Here is a 19917-nt window from a genome sequence, read left to right on the forward strand (position 1 = left end):
CCATACTGGTTTTGTTGATGATTTTTTGTCAATGGTGTGCGTATATAATTCCCTTATTGGCCCCTAACCACTTGTACAGTACACAAAGTCACATAAACCTAACTTGCATATATCTTATGTTATCACAGTATCCATTTCTTCCAGACACAATGCAGAATGCCCCATTATAGTAGGATTGACAATAGTGATTTTTTAACATGTTTCACAACAATTGAATAAAAACTATTGAATTTATGACAGGGATTTTTTTCTCTCCAAGGCTTGACCTAGTGACCAAGTTTTTGACCTCAGGTGACTCATACTAATACTTGTTAAGACAACATGCAGACAAGTATTATTTCATAACAATTAGAAAAAAAACAATTCCATGAGATAAATTCTTTGAAACAGTAAGCAAGAAATAGTAAGGAACAAAGCTCCAAACACCCAATCATTGCCCCCCAGCTTTTTGCAATTCAAATTCCCAACCGTTATTTTCTTGAGTTATCCAAGAAAAAAGACATTCACATTATTTCTGTTGTCATAGCACCCACACGTTTTCTCCACCAAAAATGACTTTTATATATTTAAACGGGGGTGCAACATCTGATCCAATGTCCATCTATTCAGATAACAAAGTTTGTGATATTAGCTTTTAAAGTTTTAACAACTCTTTAAAAAAATGGTATAATCACAATTTTCATTGCTGTAGCAACCAAAAGTTGTGTCCCTCAAAGTAATAAAAGAAGTGCACTACCTCCTAATGGCCCTCTATTATTCACATACAAAGTTTCATTACCTTAGCTTGCATACTTCTTGAGTTATTGCAACATCATTTTTTTCCAGACATAAAACCTCTAGTCCCCTTGTGTCAAATTTTAATTGAACACTTTTATTAAACAATCTGCAGAAAACATTTCACATTGAACATATAGTTTTAATTCTGTAAACAAAATATGGTCTGAAATGTACTCACTTTCCCTGATGAATCTGGTGGGGATTTTGATTTTAGTCTTGGTGTCTTTTTAGGTGTGCCATCCTCTGTCTGCAACAAGTATGTTCATTACTTGATAAGAACTGGATCGATTGTTCAGAACTTTGTTAAAGTTAACATCACAGTTAACAATATTGTTGTTAACTTTCATCACTTTAATGCTCTGGCCCCAATTTCTCGAAACTTCTTAAGCTTAACAGGCTTAAGTAGCTTATTTCAATAACTCAAAATACATACTTGAATGGAATTTTGATAAATGAAAAATGGTTTAATATAACTAACATATAGATAATTCCCATCTAAAGTATAACTAGAACTGTAAGCCAAAGGCTAACGAATACCCCCCAACCCTTCCCTGTCTAGGTTGTTTGCCCTGGCCTTAGTTATGGTATCATTAGAAAGCACAAGGCAATACATTTATTTAGTTTATTTAGAATACCTATTACTGAATCAGGATCACATATTCAACAGTTCATATCATGGTCATTGACATCTGAAAGTTTGAAAAAGATTTATAGAAAAAATGAGAAAAAATGACCAAGGATTAGGCTAGACAAAGCTGTATAATTTTTGCCTATTTTAACTTGTTCAGGGGCCATAATTGGAGACATGATCATGTGATTCCAACCACAATCACAGGGGCAAATGTTCTCACCATGGCTAAAAGTTTGAAAAAGATTCATTCAAAAATGACGAAGGAGTAGGACGAACAAAACTAATTTTACCCAATTTAACTCATTAAGGGGCCACAACTACACTCAGGATCATGTGACTCCCACCAAATTCATGGAGGCAAAGGTTTACATCATGGCCATTAATATTTGAAAGTTTGAAAAAGATTTGCTCAATAGCTTCAAAGAAGAATCCTGGACAAAGCTAATTTTGCCCAATCTAACTCATTAAGGGGCCACAACTCCACTCAGGATCATGAGACTCTGACCAAATCCACGGAGGCACAGGTTTACATCATGGTCATTAATTTTTGAAAGTTTGAAAAAGATTTGTTCAATAACGACAAAGATGAATCCCGGACAAAAAAAAAACGGACGGACAGACGGACAGACAGACAGACAGACGGACAGACGGACAACCCGATTCCAGTATACCCCCCCCCCCAAACTTTGTTTTGGGGGGTATAAAAACTCTTAAAGAAGTAAATATTATCCAAATTATTGAAAACCAAAAATAGTGAGTTTAGCTTAATCCTGTTATAAGGGACTTAAGAAGTTTCGAGAAATTGAGGCCTGGAAGTTTCATGAATACACCTGTGATCTACAATACTTCTAAAATATTAAGAGACAACTATTTCAGCTCTACTTATTTTATTGAAAAATCAGTGCACATAAAGAAATCTTTCACCTTTTAAAGTTAACAAATAGGTTGTTAATAATGATGTAACATTAAGTTCTAGCCAATTGGCCCATAACCTATTTTAATTCATTTGCTTATATAAGTTTATTTCAATAAAAAAAAAAGTTAAGTTAAAAACTAAATCAATAAAGAACAAGTTAATATTTAGAATTAACATCAATTAAGTCATACATGGACTTGTTGTATATTTTCATATGCAACATTGAACCCTGCATGGCATAATTATGTTGAACTCTTTACATTGATAGTTACCCCTCTGTCAGACTCTCTAGAACGTTTCTTTCTCTTTGGTTTGTCGGGACTGTCTGAGTCAGCACTTTCAACACTGTTGTTCAGCTGCAATATAATATCCAACAGCTGGTAAGGCATATTCTTATAATCATATTTCGAAAGCACTTTTTTGACAACATTAACCATAGAACTCTAGGGAACATAACATTTTAGCTCCAGGATAGTTAAGTTATGACAGACTCATTTGTTCATCATTTTACAACAATAAAACATTTGTCCAAAAACATACTGGTTCCCTCCCCTCCACGACAAAAATTACAATAAGTTTACAATATTAAGTTATGAAAGTAAGCATGATAAATATGAGAATACAATAAGATACAGACATTAAAATCTTCGGTATATTCTTATTAGCCTTTACCCAATAAAAGCTTTAATAGGGACTAAAGCATGCATAGCCATTCAGATTTACATCAGCAACATGGTAATCTGGGCTTTTTCCAGGGCAGATGACCCATACCATTAAAATTGGAAAAATGTTCATGCATAAACTAGAAACTGAGAAAAAGAATTTTGTAGCATTTCAATGATTTGTTCAATGCCTGTGTGAGAAAGTCTTATTTGGATATTTTTGGCCAAAATGCTCCAATATTTTTGTCAAAGATGCATTGAGAAATTTGCCAAAAAATAAATCTAAATAAAAATCTATACTTTAGGGCATTGAGAACATAGCCAAATAACTTCCTTTGAACAAGAGCTGTCGTAGAACAGTGCACTGGACTTTACGCTGCCTCGTCTTAGAAATAAAAGCATTTATGATGTAAAAAAGTTTTTAAAAAATGCTCTCAAACTTTACCTTGACACCAATGCAAGTAATATAGATCTCTTATTCTTAGGAGTTCAGCTTAAAGGGGCAGAAAAAGGCCTGGTACAATAAAAATCAACACCACCAAAAGATTTAAACAAGAGGCCCAAAAGGGCCTATGCTCTACTGGCATGGCTCTTGTGGTCATTTTCAATCCAGAGCATGTACGTTTGAGTAATAGGCAACAAATACATAGTTCACTTTTGGTGTTTGGGTTAGCTGAAAACGCTGCACGTTCAACATCTGAGGACAGGAAGTGTTGTAAGCAGATTAGTTGCATGAACTATTTTAATATTTGCCAAGTAAAGGTATTCTGAGGGTAAGAAATATTTGCTTTTAATACTGTACTCATCGTCAAAATTTCATTTCTGTAGCCTTAAAAATAAAAAGTCGGTCAAAGGTCAAAGTCAAGGACATCCGAGAACAACATTAATGCTTGTTTGCAAAACCGTTCACATGGTCAAAATTTCATTACTGTAGCTTTAAAAATTAATAAGTAAGTCAAAAGGGGTGGGGCCAGGTTTTGCCCAAGGGGCATTATTTCAAATGTTTTCAATTGCATCATATGATGCTCCACAACAAATATCAAAGGTATGGGCCTTGTGGTTTGAAACAAGAAGATTTTGAAAATATTTCTTAAATAAGTCTCTAGGAACCTTCACAAGCAATTGCGAATTTACATGTACACTTGGCTAAAAATAGACTTCGGTGATGTAGTCTTGGCTTAAAATAGACTTAGCTTAAAATAGCATTTTTTATACTTTCAAGACCCATTATCCAGGCATGCATGCATGGGCAAATCTGGCTGGTTTTCAAAAGGAACCGAGTTCTAATGGATATCTAGATACTGTACAAGTTTCAGCGAGATACAATCAAAACTGAAGACTGTATCGTGTTCACAACCAATTGATTACACAATAGCTTTTTTTATACTATCAAGGGCCATAATCTAGGCATGCATGGGCGGATCTGGCTGGTTTTTGAAAGGAACCGAGCTCTAATGGATATCTAGATACTGTACAAGTTTCATCGAGATACAATCAAAACTGAAGACTGTATCGTGTTCACAAGCAATTGTTTACAGATGCACGGACGCACAACGCACGGACGAACATACTACGTACACATTACCATCACATAAGCTCTTCTGGCCTTTGGCCAGTAGAGCTAAAAAGAGATTTGTAAATATTCAAACACAATAAACAACAGCCCAACACCTATAGCCAATATATATAAGTGAAAGCTGTAGTATCAATCATGATCACAAAAAATGATTTTCTGTAAAAAAACAAACAAATATATTTTGTTTCTTAATTTAAAGCTATAACAATATATTCATTCAAAATCAGAATGCTTCTTGCTGAAAATTACATTAGGAATTATTAAATACTGAGATCCTATTTAAATGAAATGTTTATGAGATCAAGGAAGAGCTATAATAAACATATGGAATTCAGGAGAAAAGGTACCAGGATGCCTGTTTGCTTTTCAGATTGGTTGTTTATGTTGTAAGTGTAAGAACAGAAAACTTTGATGTGCATCCGTATAGAATCATAGTGCTGGAGAATGGTACAAGAGACATTGCAGCAGAAGGCGTGAGATACAATGTACAATATATTGACAATGACAAATACGTACTTCCTCAGGCACGGGGTCGGGCCTAGACATTCTCTGCTGGTAGTCGGCCATAGCCTACAGTATAAACAAAACACTTGTTATCAACAAGCAACAGCAACACCTTACCCATACCTTAAAGGAAACCTCGGAATCTGCTGTGTCTGAGAATATCTGGGCCAGTTCTTCATCTATTGATGGTAATTCTTCGGCTTTAACTCGATCCTAAAACAACATGACCAAAGCTTTTTTCCGGATAAGTTTATTTCACTTGCGGTTAGGTTGAACAGTAAAATAAACTTCATGCATATTTAAAAAAATTCAATATAACAAGAGGGCTGTTGTCAGAGGGAATCAATGCATGTACTTGTTGGTTTTATTTTCTTATTCAAACAAAGGCCATTAATTGACAGCTGTTATGACTGAGTTATGGGCAAGGACATTGGGTGTAGTATCTCACAGACTCTGGCAACATGTGTACAAAGTTGTATTGGAATATCTTGACCATGAAGCTGCAGATACCTTGACTCTTTTCTTTGAAAAGCAGAGATCTAATAACTAGTTGACTATTCCATGAGCAACATAAACTATGAAGGGTTAATGGGCAGTTACTGACAGACAGTTCTGTATGGAATAAAACAAACAAATGTAACATATGCTTCAAAAGGGATCTTACAGTCAACAATTGGCCATCCTGAAAAATAGACAGGGGTCTGTTCGAGTATGAGGGATTCATGCACAAAGCAGAGAAAAGGGGGTTAGTCCAATATTGAAATTGTTTCAACAAACCATTAACATTCATTTCAAGGTTCTTTCTACTTTTTTTTATGCAAATGTCCGAGGAGTACTGTTGAAGTTTTAAAGCTGCACTTGCACTGTTTTGACAACTTTTTAATTTTAAGTATTAGAATCAGAATTTTTTTTGTGTAAATGTCTGGAAACCAGTGATATAGGACAACTGACAAGCGATCAACTTGCAGGTTTTAAAATTAACGCTCAAAAATTGCTCTGTCATGTAGAAAAACTCATTTTTCTTAAAGCATTAGTAACTGGTCAGTTTGTGCATGTACTTCCATATAAAAATCAAGAAACCTATACATCTATACTCCAGCTGATCAACATGTAATTCTGTTAATATAACTGGCAACAAACTGAAATCATAAGTTAGGTTCAAAACATATGATGACAAGCAATTCAGAATTATCAGTCAAAAACACATATAAACATGTACATGTATGATGCAATGCCAAACAATTCTATAACGCCTGACTACCATGTTAGTTTTGCCAAACAATTCTCTTATGTCTGACTATTATGTTAGTTTAAGTCTTTAAATGTGAATTTGACTAAAGGTCATATTGACATTAAATGCACATACATGACAATATATTATGTTTTAATTTCATTTTCATTATTAGATCTAACAGTAAATCATAAAATAGCTGGGGATAAATACTGTGTTATACATGCATCCAGTTGACTAAATATGACATGAAAACTAAATAAAGTGCAGTTCTTAACTATCATTTGCTCTCACAAAAATATCTTATCTCGTACTGATCTGACATGTGTTGATTTAGAGCTAAATATTTTAAAGCATTGGCAAAATGATCACTTTAAGTACAATGTGTTTTTTTTTCCTTCTACATAGCTTTAATATACCTCCTCTGGCATATTTTTAATGGCATCTTCTATCGCATCAATTGCCTCCTTGAACCCGCGAGGTATTCTTGTAGTCAGCAAAAACTTCTCCTTGTTTCCAATGTAAGGGTACACAGTCTCGAATGGAATCCAGGCACTAAAGAATAAAAACACAGTTATTTGTCGAATTTGTGATCCAACTTTTGTAATCAATAAGCTACAACATGACATTAACTTATGACTAAAATTGTTTTCACCCAAACTTGACTTCCAACAAGTTTGAATAGCTTAGAAGACACAGTTTATGTCTGCAGAGCCTTTCCCAGAAAAAAAATCAGGGGCAACTTTTGGAAAGAATAAGTCTAGAAGGTGATTTACCCCCTTCCTTATGTTTTTATCTCTTTTCCGCTGCCAAATGGCACATTTTGGTGCACTCTAAAAGGAGATTTCTTAGACAATTCATCATGATCATGTTTATTTAATTATGAAAAGGCATAAAATATTGAATGAAAAATAAATCAATAACTATAACAAGTAGTGATGTTCCGATGATCGATTATAATCGAAAATCGATTGGTTGGGCCTGAAATCAGCGACAATCGATAGTATTTGGTTATAATCGATTATCGAGAAAAAAAAAAAAAAAAAAAAAAAGTAAGTGTTCAGATGTTATCTTTAACAAAATGGCTGATGAAAGCCACAATGAGCAAGTAAATGAACTATTTTTTATACAACAACACTTAATAACTTCAATCATAGACATAAGGTATATGCATATAATGATTAAGAGTTTAATACTGAACATGAATAAAACTACAACTCGGGTACTATCTAGTATTTTAAAAACCGATTGTACTATCGATAATCGGTTACTTGAGTGGAGCCGATCATCGATAGTAAAATTGCAACCGATTCCCAACACTAATAACAAGTAAGATATGTAAAAAATCCCCACACTAGGTCACATTTATTATTTTAGACTAGGTAATTACTAGTGGGACAATTCATAATCACCATCCGAATCGTTGTTTTTAGCAAAATTTCACTCATTTCCTCAAATAAAACAATTGACAAGGCAAGAAATAAAACAAAAGTTAACACATGCAAAAAATATAATCAAATCACGAGGTCATATTTGTTTTTCAACCTCAACTGTCTTAAATTTGTATACTCATATACCGATATCAGAAAATAATATATATTTCAACCATGGAGTAGGATGCAACCATAAGCTTTATATCTTGCTTCAGTTTGCATGCTCTCTCATTAGTTTTATTTGATGAACGAGCGAATTTATGTTGAAAACACAGATTCCGATGGTGATTATGAATTGCCTACCTAGAGCTTCTTTGAGTTCGGGCTAAAGATGTCCCTTTTCACATGATTTCGTTGATAAAAGTGTATTGAAGTTGTACATTTTCTGAAACTTTATTATTTTCTGTGACAAATGCAAGTTATTTGTAGACAACTGGCTGAAAAGCAAGTTGGTAACAAATTTTCAAAAACACTGCCGTCTGTACGAGGGCCTTCACTGGTCAACCATATGTTTCTATGTATTAATAGTATATATTGAGGAAATCATCCGAAATAATTTCCCTGCATCAAAAACATTGACTTAAAACAAATGACTGATCAGCATTAGTCATAAAGAGAGACATTAACCTACTAAAACAACACCCTGTCATTGACTATTAAATAATACCCATGTTTAGCATGTGCTAATTGGTCAAGAAAATGTAAGCGCTCCTGGAAAATGATTATAGCAACCATGTTTCTCGCTATAAGAAATTTATCAATAGAGCTTGACCTTATCTATTTCAAAGGGCTATGACAATACACATTTTGAAAAAAAAAAGACACCCCAATATCAGGGCCCTTAAACAGCCTGGGGAAAGCCCAGTTCTGCTAAAACACAGACCACTTAACGTCTTAATAATGCACCAGTCAATTGTTATCACGGCTCCGCATGGTCCGGGGAATAGCGGGGACTTTGACTTTCAGACCAGCCAACCCCAGCTAAAATCCCGCCCTGCATGGACAAACAGATTGGAAAATTCCTGCCAAATACCCCCGCACCCCAGGGACCCTAGGTATATTTAAAGCGAAGACAAAACCACCGCATTCACCCGGCACTGTGGTGCCACCTGAAAGGTAAAAACACGGCCCAATTACCCGGCTATCCTTGGTATACCCCCAGACCTGTGTGGCGGGGGGGTGGGGATGGTGGTGGTGGTTACAATAGACTGGTGCATAAGATTAACTAAATGTTATGATTATTTATTATCAATCTGTTTTAAACTATCCTCTAATAGATAAAGTTGTTCATATTTTGCGGAATACTTACAAATTCTCTGATCCAAAGAAGAATATAAAGTGCTGGTTTTTTACATTCTTTGGCTTCTTTATGTCTGGGTTACTTTCAACAATCTGAAGAATAAACAAAAACCTTAATATGCATGTTCATTAATCAATTAACAAATAAATAAAAATCTATAATTAAGGGAGCAACTTTCAGCATCAAATTTGTTTTCAGATCAGTGTTATTGATCATACTGACCACAGGCACATTATCCAACCGTATATGTTATAATTCTTAAGAGTATAAGATAGGAATGCTTGAATCAGCCTTTAAGAATTCATTGGTTAAAAGACTTGAGTGTGCACGGATTTGAAATAGCTGCCTAGGCAGCCGTGCTAGTATTCCTGCTTAATGTGTGGGTTTGCACACTTCCAACAGTAATTAGTTTAGCCCATATAACGTCATACCGAATAAAATATTGCCGTAAAAAGCACTAGTCATTTCTGAATTGACAGTCAGTGGTTTCCCTTGTTTCAAATTTTAATGTTGACTTATTGTTGTTTCAAATTTTTACCTTTCCAGGCCAAGCCGGGAAACTTTTCATCTTGGCCCTGAAATATAAACACAATTTAACGAATTTCACAAACACGCACAATTAAAACTTTTGCATTAATACAACATTGCTCCTGTAAAATGTTAGAAATTACCAAACAAGATCGCCGATCTGCAGTTTCGCCGCCATTTTTGTTTGTAAATGAAGGATTGTGGGACTTACCGGCGCGTGGGTCTCGACTCTTTCCCGTACACATCCGTACCGCTTTTACTCTATCTATCTCTGTTTAATGTCAACTCCTCTTCCTCATGTTACTGACATGAACGGTGCGCGCTGGCTTGTTAGTGAAGAAATAAAACACTGAAGAAGCAAATAATCTTCAGAATAGTGAGAACAAGGGTATAAAAGGAAACGCATTTAGGTAACATGATAAAAATCGAGTGGTGAACTTGTAAACAGATAAAAACATTGATCGATTATCTAATGCTTAATGGTTGCCACAGCCACCTTGAATGGGTCGGGGTAGGGGATAGTGACAATATGATTTGGTAAACTGTTCCAAAGTACAACCGAGTGAGGATAGAATGCAAATTTGTTAAAGTCAGTACTCTAGCTGTATCTGCTGCACCACGGTAAACCCTCTAGTGTCTGTTCGCGACCTTTTTCTTCTTCCAGGTGAATCCACAAGACAGTTGTTTTTTTAAAAAAAAGTTTTGATCGATTTGTGCGAGCAAAAGCAAATTGAATTAGTCACAGTTTTTTTTAATTTTTTCTGCATACATTTTAACTTGCACAGTTTCTGGATTTTTTGTCAGGTAAACATCTTGACCCATGGCCGGCACCAGTTCATGCAGATCTTAAAGAACATAATGAGGCGGTTATAGTCTCGACGGTCTTGAATAGAGTTTAGTTCCATATTTTAGATTCCAACGCTACCACCAATTGTTGTAACTTATTTCACTGAGATGCAGATACGGCAAAAACCTACGCGGCGCCAAACCGTGATAAGGTCCAGACAAGACGTCCGAGGTTTTCAGTATACAACTTCAATAGTTACAGTGCCTATTGTTCCCTTGCCTCTATAATGACCGGAACTTCCCTAACCTGAACGCCTGCTTTATATCAAGACAAAAACATACAGCGCCGAACAAAGTAACTGCTCCCTTGCCTCTCATAATGGTAGGTACTTCCCTAACCTGAACGCCTGCTTTATCTCTAGACAAATACCTACAACGCCAAAACAAAAGGTCCAGACCAGAAACCTTTCAGTATATCGCTTCAGTAGTTACGTTGAATGTTCCTTTGCCTTTATAATGGTAGGAACAGCCCTTACTTTCTACAACGTAGGTTTTTATTTTCAAGTGACACTAGAAATAGATGTTGAAATAAGAAACGCTTCAGTTTTGTGATTCCGTATTCGCTTAAGAGTTTGAAGTGTGTGGCGTTTTGTTGTTACTTTAGAAAGACAGTTAGAATGTTCATGGAAAATTAAACTGTCAATTATTTTCTAATTGAACGACTCAAATAATATAAATCTTTTTCGAATCGTTGGTATCTAAGTAAAGGGCCGGGAAGACAGAGGAAAACTCTATTTCAAAAACGCTAGGGAATACGTTACAAAAATAAATTACGAAAATACGTAACAGCGACACGGACCTACCATGATTGGTATTTGAGATTAATAGTTCAAGACATGGGTAAGATTCAGCGTGTTTCAGTAATATAATGTAATATGTTGTTTGTAGAAAAAGTTATTCATGTTTCTAATGCTAAATATATTATTTGAAGTTTGCATTAAATTGCATGCTCCTTTTATTTGCCTAGATTTCTAGTGATTCAGGTCTTCTTGTAACTGAAATTGGTCTTGAGTGGTTTTGATACACCGATCTAACCGTCTTACACTTGAATTAACACTGAGTGGAATGTCATTTATATCGCATAAGAACACAGATGGTCCTAAAACAGTTCCTTGAGGTACGCCGGTAGAAAAATCCAGATCTCCGATCTACTCGCAGTGGAATCGCAAGCATCGCCACGGCATCACCAGTGTACTCGACTGAGTCGCCGTACGTGATGTCGCCATAGCAGCGCAGTAAGGTCTCATACAACGACACAGGATCGCCGCGAGTGCGCAGAGAGGTCGTAGTGCAAACGCAATGGTTATCTATGGCGCAATCACGGCGATTGTAGTGCGTTCTCTAAGCTGACATTCCGTATACACCGCGCTTATACGGCGCGTCTACGGTGCTTACAAGGAGTTTTATTTTTCTCTCTGTGCTCTTACAACGATTTTACGGAGCCGACACGGCGATCATTGCGCTACCAATGCGCTTCTACTGCGTCAATCGGTGCTTGTATTTGAATGTACATGAATCAACCAACCTAACATAATAGTACAACTCGATGCACGCAGTGGAAGCGCCGTGAGAGCGCCATGAGAGCGCAGCCAATCGCTAACTAAAACTCCGTAGGAACGCGTTAGAACGCCATGAAGCTTCGTGAAATAATACTAATACTACTACTACTACTACTACTACTACTACTACTACTACTACTAATAATAACAACTTTATTTAACGAAGGTTTCATACTAAGAGTACAATCATTACATACATACTACTTATTTCCAGCATGGCCTTTACACAAAAAGTATTACAACAACACATATACTAATTTACATATTAAGCAACATACAAAACATACAATTACACCATCACTATTATACTTTTCTCATGTAATTCAACATAATATACATGAATATGTTGCCTTACTGTTTCAATTTATTTTCTACATTATGTAATCTGTGATTTATATGTCATATAACATGACCCATGATTGGAATAAAATTTATCTTATCTTATCATACATGTATTCAACATTTCTTCGACAAACACAACTCAGTTTTATATGATGATTATAAATTACAATAATTTCATCCTGTAAAAATGTAGATACATTCAGTAAACCACATTCAATCAATATATTTTCAATATTTACACATTTGTTAGTATCCATTACAAGTTGTTGCAAGAATGTCATAAACGTAATTTGACACAATTCATGTAAACAATAAACTATTTATTATAAATAAATGTGAATTCAATAAAGTGTCAAGATTTTTTTTTCATAAGTGATAATATTATTCTGCCAAAAAGTAGCCTTTTGACAAAAAATCAGATCGTAGATTTTCATATTTCCGTTCGAAAATTAATGTTTTATGGCTTAAGAAAAATGCATAAAACATCAATTTTTGAACTTAAATATAAAAATCTACGGTCTAATTTGTTGTCAGCAGTCTTATATAACTGGATTACATGGATTTTCGCAAAAAAAAATGGCTCGTTCCAAGACAAAAAATAAAAGAGTTGTCAAAACGTTCAATCTGTGAGAGTGCAGCTTTAAAGGAGGAAACAAAGACATATATCAATCTCTATTGCAGTTCAACTATAACACATATCCAATCTTGCCCTTTGTTTAGAAAGGACTCAAATATTGTATACTTGGTTACGATTTGTTGTTGTACCACGCTGAAAATGAGTTATTTTAAATACCTCTTATAAAATAGCAACAGACTTTTGTAAATCAAAGCCTTAAATACTTCAATTTCTAACAGCAGAATTTATGCTTTTCCGTAAAGTACAGCATTTTTTTCACATTTAAAAAACATTTTCAGCTATAATTTGAATTATTGATGTTTATCATCGAAACAAGTATTTTGTTCACATTTCAAACGTAAGTAGCATGAGTAGGCTCTGCCATTTGTAAGCGACAACTGGGACACTGAAACTTTTGTACTACATGCAACGAATATGACGGAATGACTACCAAATTATTTAATTGGATATCTGGACATTGTTTAAAATAAAATCGTATCACGGTATTATAATTAATGTATATGATGCATGGCAATGCGCGATAAATTTACTGTTACCTTTGAATTTCACAAGACTGATTTGCGGCCCTTTACCTAGCTGGACTGTCCGAGTAATATATATCTGCAAGAAATTATTTAAGAAATTATGTTCGGTATTCAAGCTGCTCAGCCTCTGTTTTGACAGATACACATATTGTAATTTAAATATGCATTTTTCTCATATATGCACGTTGTAATTACGTAATGAATATATAGTTTTATGAAATCAATCACCGTTTTCAACATTTTAACTTAAGTCCTTGACATTTTAATCAGTAATCATTGTAAGCAATACATTAGGGAGCGCTTGCACAAGTTGACCCCCACTACACAGTTTACGGCGGGGATTGGTTCGGGTGGGTTGGGATGGTTGTGTCTGGTAGGGGAGACGGGTAGTGTATGCAAGAAGACTTCAACAAAAAAAAGCTATTTGAAATTCATATTGACGTGCTTGCGACATTAAAATTATGCCTGCGACATTACAATTAATTAGGTCAGTAAGCGGCTTTTTAATATAAGAGACGCCCTTTTTAAAATAACAATATGCATACAACCGCTACCAACTAAAGGTCGATGTGGTTAAATTGTCAAATAATTATGACAGATCGCTAACTATAATCATATGGAAATATCAAATAATTGTTTAACGGAAGACCAATTTTACTGCGATTATTGCAGATGAAAGACTTACAGATGCAGTCTGAGACCGAGTGAGTATTTCTACAGGAAAGTAACGTGAAAACAAAGGCCATGGATATTAAAGTTCTAAATTATAAAACATGTGTTAATTAGCGATGTTTGGCATAGCTTTGACAGTGCCCAAGTCGAACTCAGACGTTAACGTTGCACCTTACGCGTCACCTTACGCGTCATCTTACGTTTTATCTTACGTTGTATCTTACGTGGCTTATATGTGGGCAGGAATTAGCTTGCCCTTCCATCTTGATTGTAAAACAGGCTCCCTTTTCAAACCACTCTAAATTGTCTTTGCTTGGCAAAGTTTCTAGTGTTCCGGAAGAGATTGATTGCCTTAATGGAAGTTACTGGTATATCCGGGGCCGCCGCTTCCGGTTGTCACCGTATCCGAGCGGCTGCGTGACTTAGAATGTTGCGTCTCTATTTCCCAACCAGTCAAATGATCCTTGTTAGTGACACGCTTGTTTAGGTTTGACTTTCTAATATTTGCATTACTTTCAAACGTCTATTTTCAAGATTTTCCCGGATGTCATTAGAACCGTGTTTATTGGCATCGTGAAAGCAAATATTGATTATTCGGAGGCATTAAATGATTTGTGGAACCCAAATGCACGACTGTTTGATGAAAAGACGGTGTTTTATTTGAAAATTACGCACCATTGAATGATTTGACAGGAAATTAGAATGAACAATTATTTTCTAATCCAATATGATGGATAACTGGTGATGATTATTAAAATATATAACTGGATACATAACGAGGATGGAAGAGCGACTGTCACGACTTCTTATCGGAACCAGAATGCGCCCACATCGCCTGCACTCTCTAAAGATGTTTACAGCACAAGCGCATTCTGCACATATGCTCCACACACACTGAATGGGAAGTCACGAGTTCGACTTCATAACCGGAAACTGACTATCTTAAATTTGCCTTTAAAAGACATGCTGATTTAATTTCATTATCCAAAATCTTCATATTTCAAACATTCAAATTGAACTTTACTCTTCGGGTTTATTGAAATATGACATTACTTTTCGCTTCAAATTTGGCTCGCGAAAATTAATTTATTTACAAAACTAATCACTGAACGTTTTTGGTAATAATACGCGTAAAATAAATATGAAATTTTCAAAACGACACTGTAAATAGAACACAGTTTGACATTATTTGTTATGTATAGGTATTAGCTGCGTGAAATCATCATTTTTTGACACAACTTAAGCCATGTTTGCATTAAAAAGGCAAAAACACATGCGGCAGATCACCACCTTGGTGTACGCATACTGATTTCGGATTACCGGTGAAAAGATACAATGCCCCCTTACATACCACTGAATGCAAACAAAAACCTGCCTATAGAAAACGGGTGTCTTGCGATCTATTTTGACGTCGCGCTATATGAATTTTTAATGAATTATGGTGATTTATCATTTAAATTAGGTTTATATAGTTTATAAAACACCCATTTCGCACCTGTGTGTTTTAGAAATTGTATCAACATCATTTTTTTTTAAATATTTACATAAAACAGCGTTTTCATTAAGCTCAAACTAGTATGGAAATTGTATTTTTGAAATTAGACGAAATAATCCGATATGTTCCATATGCGTGCCTTACAACCGAAACTATTATTTTCTCTTCTTTGACCGGAGCTAATCAAATATGGTAGTATTATAATAATTCATGTTTCGGGTAAGAAAAGAAAATAAAATAATTAAAGAATTGTAACTCTGTAATTGAAAATGTTAAACGAAAGGAAAAACCATGCAGTTTCTAAGAAAAATGCATATTAACACAATATTATTAATAATAATAATAATAATAATAATAATAATAATAATAATAATAATAATAATAATAGTGATAATGATGATGATGATGATGATGATGATGATGGTTGTTGTTATTAGTGGTGGCGATGTAGGTGCTGCTGCTGATGATGTTACTGCTGTTGCTGTTGTTGCTGCTGCGGCTGCTGCTGCTGCTGATGATGATGCTGATGATGATGATGATGATGATGATGGTGATGATGATGATGATGATGATGATGATGATGATGATGATGGTGATGATGATGATGATGATGCAATTACTTCTGCTGCTGTTAATGATGTTACTGCAACTATATTTTACTACTATTTACATAGATTTTCATACATAAGAACATCATTTTCTAGCATATATTTGTTTAACATACATGGCTTCGTTTTAGATGGACAAAGCCCACGCGATTTACATGGTGATATTTACATCTCAGTTCTTCACGGATGAATGGGCTACTCCTTGACGACGCCAGTGTCCGTGAATTGCCTGCAACAAATGATCCCGGCTTTATGTTTTCAGCACAATGTAATTGAGTCCGAAACCATGTTATGTTTTCTGCTCCGACGGCGTTTATTGCCACCAGGAGACAAAGTGGCTCACGAGCTGGGATTGCGAGGCTGCGGTCCGGCCCCTTTTGTCCGCGCGAGAAGGGCCTGTTGTCGATGAGCTGACGGCGGAAGATATTGGCTGTTGTCGGTATTGTCCCGGCGTCACGGTGTAAGAAATGCTGCAGTGACACTGCTTCCTCCATTGTCAAATATTAGCTCATGTTAGCTTAATGGCCCGGAATCGCCGAAAATAGTTATTTTATCAACTCGATCATGTTAGCTTGTGAAGCGTTATTGAAGACGTCAAGAAGATCTTGAATGCAAGTAAAACAACATTAACTGTTTGTTATTCTTCTACCAAAAATATCAAATGATCATATGTATTTTCTATGTTATTGTGTAAAATCACTGAAATTGTAACATTAATATTTTCTATTTTGCTCGTTTATTTTCATTTCTTATATTACATTGCTGTTGTATTTTTGTTATCTGATACAAAGATGATACAAGTGTACCAATTGTATATTATTGTACAATTTAAATATTTATTGCTGAAAAATAAACCGAATCCATGCCTGTCAAAACAGCTTCTGATTTCAACAAAGAGTCAACACATTTAATTGGTTTGTTCTTTTATCTCCGGCAACATTTGACTTGTCCTGTCGAGGTCTAATATCTGTCCAGCAGCTTACTAATATCTTAAGTTTCATTCTGTGTAAACGATAGCTGTTTATTTTCAATCATCTTCGCTGATGGTGTCAAACTCGCGCATTATGAGACACAGACAATCCTAAACCTGTCTTAACCCTTAAGGTAGCCATAAAGACAAGAGATATTTTGACTCATCATATGCGGGTCTGTTCGTGGTCTCTTTGACTTTCGCCTGCCCGCTGTCGGACCATGGCAGACTCCGCGGGGGAGTGGGTTCAGGGTACTGGCTGGGACATTGGACTCAGGGAGCTAGACCCGCGAACATATTGCCTGCCAGGATTCAATTACTTCTTAAACACTATCAGGTATCACAAGCAGGCTCAAATGAAGCAACACGGATGCTGGGCTTGTCTTTTAAAGACGACACTTTCGGAATGTTCGTTAAAATGGTTGGAAGAGGTTTTAAATATCGTGTGTGCATAAAAGGAAAACATTTCTAAAAGACAAATTGACTGAATATGCAAGATTTTTTAACTCCGAACATGTACTGCATCTTAATGTTGGTTGTAAAAGTCAATTTCACTTATACAGAAACACAGAAACCAACCCTATGTATACTAAGCCAATACTGTTGACCCTCTCCCGTGTGTCGTTCATCATATATTATTTATCACTTAACCGATTTAATACATATATCACTATTATGACTTAGAACTGAAATTAATGTTTTATTTTGGCAAAGAAGTTATTACATTAATTTGACAAATATATGATATAACATAAATGTAGTTTACTAAATCATTATTGGTACAAGGGAGGTTATTTTGGTCGTATGTATCACACGGTTATACACATGGTAACAAACACATATTGCCATCAAACAGATTCAGTATTAGTCATTTGATTATTTTTTATATAACAAACTTGTTGTCAAGGGAGGCCTGTTTAATTGACAATAAAATTATATTTTTGTTCTAACTGTACACAAGTCCCTTAAACCATTTCACAATCTTTCAGTGTTCACTCATTTCTATCGCAGATTTAAATGATGTATTCTATTATATGAAGTGAGGCGATTTGGTAAAATGGGTCACAGTGATATGATTCTTATTTATATACACAGAAACAGTGTCATCTGTTTCAATTTTCAATCACTTCCATATTAAACATATCTTTCCAATGCAAAGAAAATATTGTTAAAACATATTTTAGTTGAAGGGAGACAATTAGGGAACAGTGGGTCACAGAGTTATGGTGTCGATAATGTGCACGACTCAAACATGAATTAACATTTATATATTTTGACTGTCCTTCAGCATTTGTTATCTAATCAAGCAATTTTATCAAACGGTCATAGAGTTATGGTTCCTTTATAGTAGGGATGCAAACGAATATTCGAATATTCGAATATTCGATCGAACGTTTAGTATTCGAATGTTAAAATCGGTATTCGAATATTCGATTATTATTTTCAAAAAATAATGATATAAACCTTGAGTCTTTAGGGCAGTTGTTGTGTTTAAAATTATATTGTCTTGTTTTTACAACAATACGCATCTTGTGCCTGAGGCATTAACGAGATGACAATCGAGCGTGCGTCATGTGTCAATTAGGGATCGATCGTAGGGTACTATAAACAGTGTCCATAATTGTAAAATAACTGGCTATTAGGAAGTGACATCAAACAAGTTTAATTAATTTTCAGTTCTTTTAAATGACCATGCCAATTAAGAATTTAAGGAAGCGGCCTTCACACCCTCTTGTCAGTTTGCCTGCCAATTAAGCTGAGCAATATTGCTCAAATCGGTGATTGATATTATACGCTGAAAGTAGATACCACTTCATTCCTTCAGAATATATGTTCGCAAAACACTATAAGTTAAACTTATTATTATTATTATATATTAGATTTGTATTTATTAAAAACGTAAAAGATGCCAGCCACATCTGAAGTATGGACTTATTTCACGCGCTCTGTTGACAAGAAATCTGTCACGTGCAAACTATGCAGTGTGAGGTTGTCGTACATGGGCACGACGACTAATCTCTGGAATCACGTGAAGGCTAAGCATCCGAGTTCTCAAAGTGAAAGCAGTAAACAGCAGTCAATGAAAAAGTTTACCGTTTCTGGTCTTAAACATGATTTGTGTTCTGGGTGCTTTGGGCAAACACTGCAGCTGGCCATCAAGCCGGCATTTGCTCTCCCGGATGTCAACAGGGTCGTCTCCAGATGTCGTAAGCTGGTCGGGCACATCAAACACTCGACTACATTGACGGCCGAAATGCGCAAGCGCCAAGCTACTCTAAAGGTGCCCAAACACGAGCTGGTGCAGGATGTTACAACCCGATGGAACATCACGCATGCTATACTGGCCCGGCTGAACGAGCAACGCCGCGTCCTGTCCGACCTCATGCTAGACACTCGGGTTACCCGGAAGGCCGACCAGCACCTGTCGTTGAAGGACGGCGAGTGGACCGTCGTCTCCGAGCTGAGTGACGTACTCAGTCATTTGACTGAGACGACTTCGTATATGTCAACGGAGAAGAACGTGTCATGCAGTGAAGTTTATCTCATCGTGACAAGTCTTTTGGACAACACACTCCGTGCATGCGAGGCTGATTTCCATGTCGTCAAGGAAGCGAAGGGTGTTATTGCTGCTGAGCTTCGTCGCCGCTTCCGACCTTCGAACGATGCCACCGCCACATCCACCCTAGTCCTTGCCGCTCTATTGGA

The 19917-nt window shown here is 35.8% G+C and overlaps 1 protein-coding gene across 2 annotated transcripts in view; it reads right to left on the minus strand.

Moving 5' to 3' along the window:
* LOC128227590 (uncharacterized) overlaps positions 1-9743 on the minus strand; it is a 39466-nt gene extending 29723 nt beyond the window's left edge. For both annotated transcript variants that reach the window (XM_052938276.1, XM_052938275.1), the window contains exons 1-7: positions 9702-9743; positions 9569-9605; positions 9040-9122; positions 6717-6852; positions 5079-5132; positions 2597-2680; positions 956-1024 (exon numbers count right to left, since the gene is read on the minus strand). In XM_052938276.1, coding sequence (XP_052794236.1) covers positions 956-1024; positions 2597-2680; positions 5079-5132; positions 6717-6852; positions 9040-9122; positions 9569-9605; positions 9702-9736 — 498 coding nt within the window. In that variant the 5' untranslated portion in view covers positions 9737-9743. The remainder of the gene's footprint in view (positions 1-955; positions 1025-2596; positions 2681-5078; positions 5133-6716; positions 6853-9039; positions 9123-9568; positions 9606-9701) is intronic.
* Positions 9744-19917: the final 10174 nt, after the last annotated feature.

This window comes from Mya arenaria, chromosome 3 (assembly GCF_026914265.1).
Source record: "Mya arenaria isolate MELC-2E11 chromosome 3, ASM2691426v1".
Lineage (NCBI taxonomy): Eukaryota > Metazoa > Mollusca > Bivalvia > Myida > Myidae > Mya > Mya arenaria.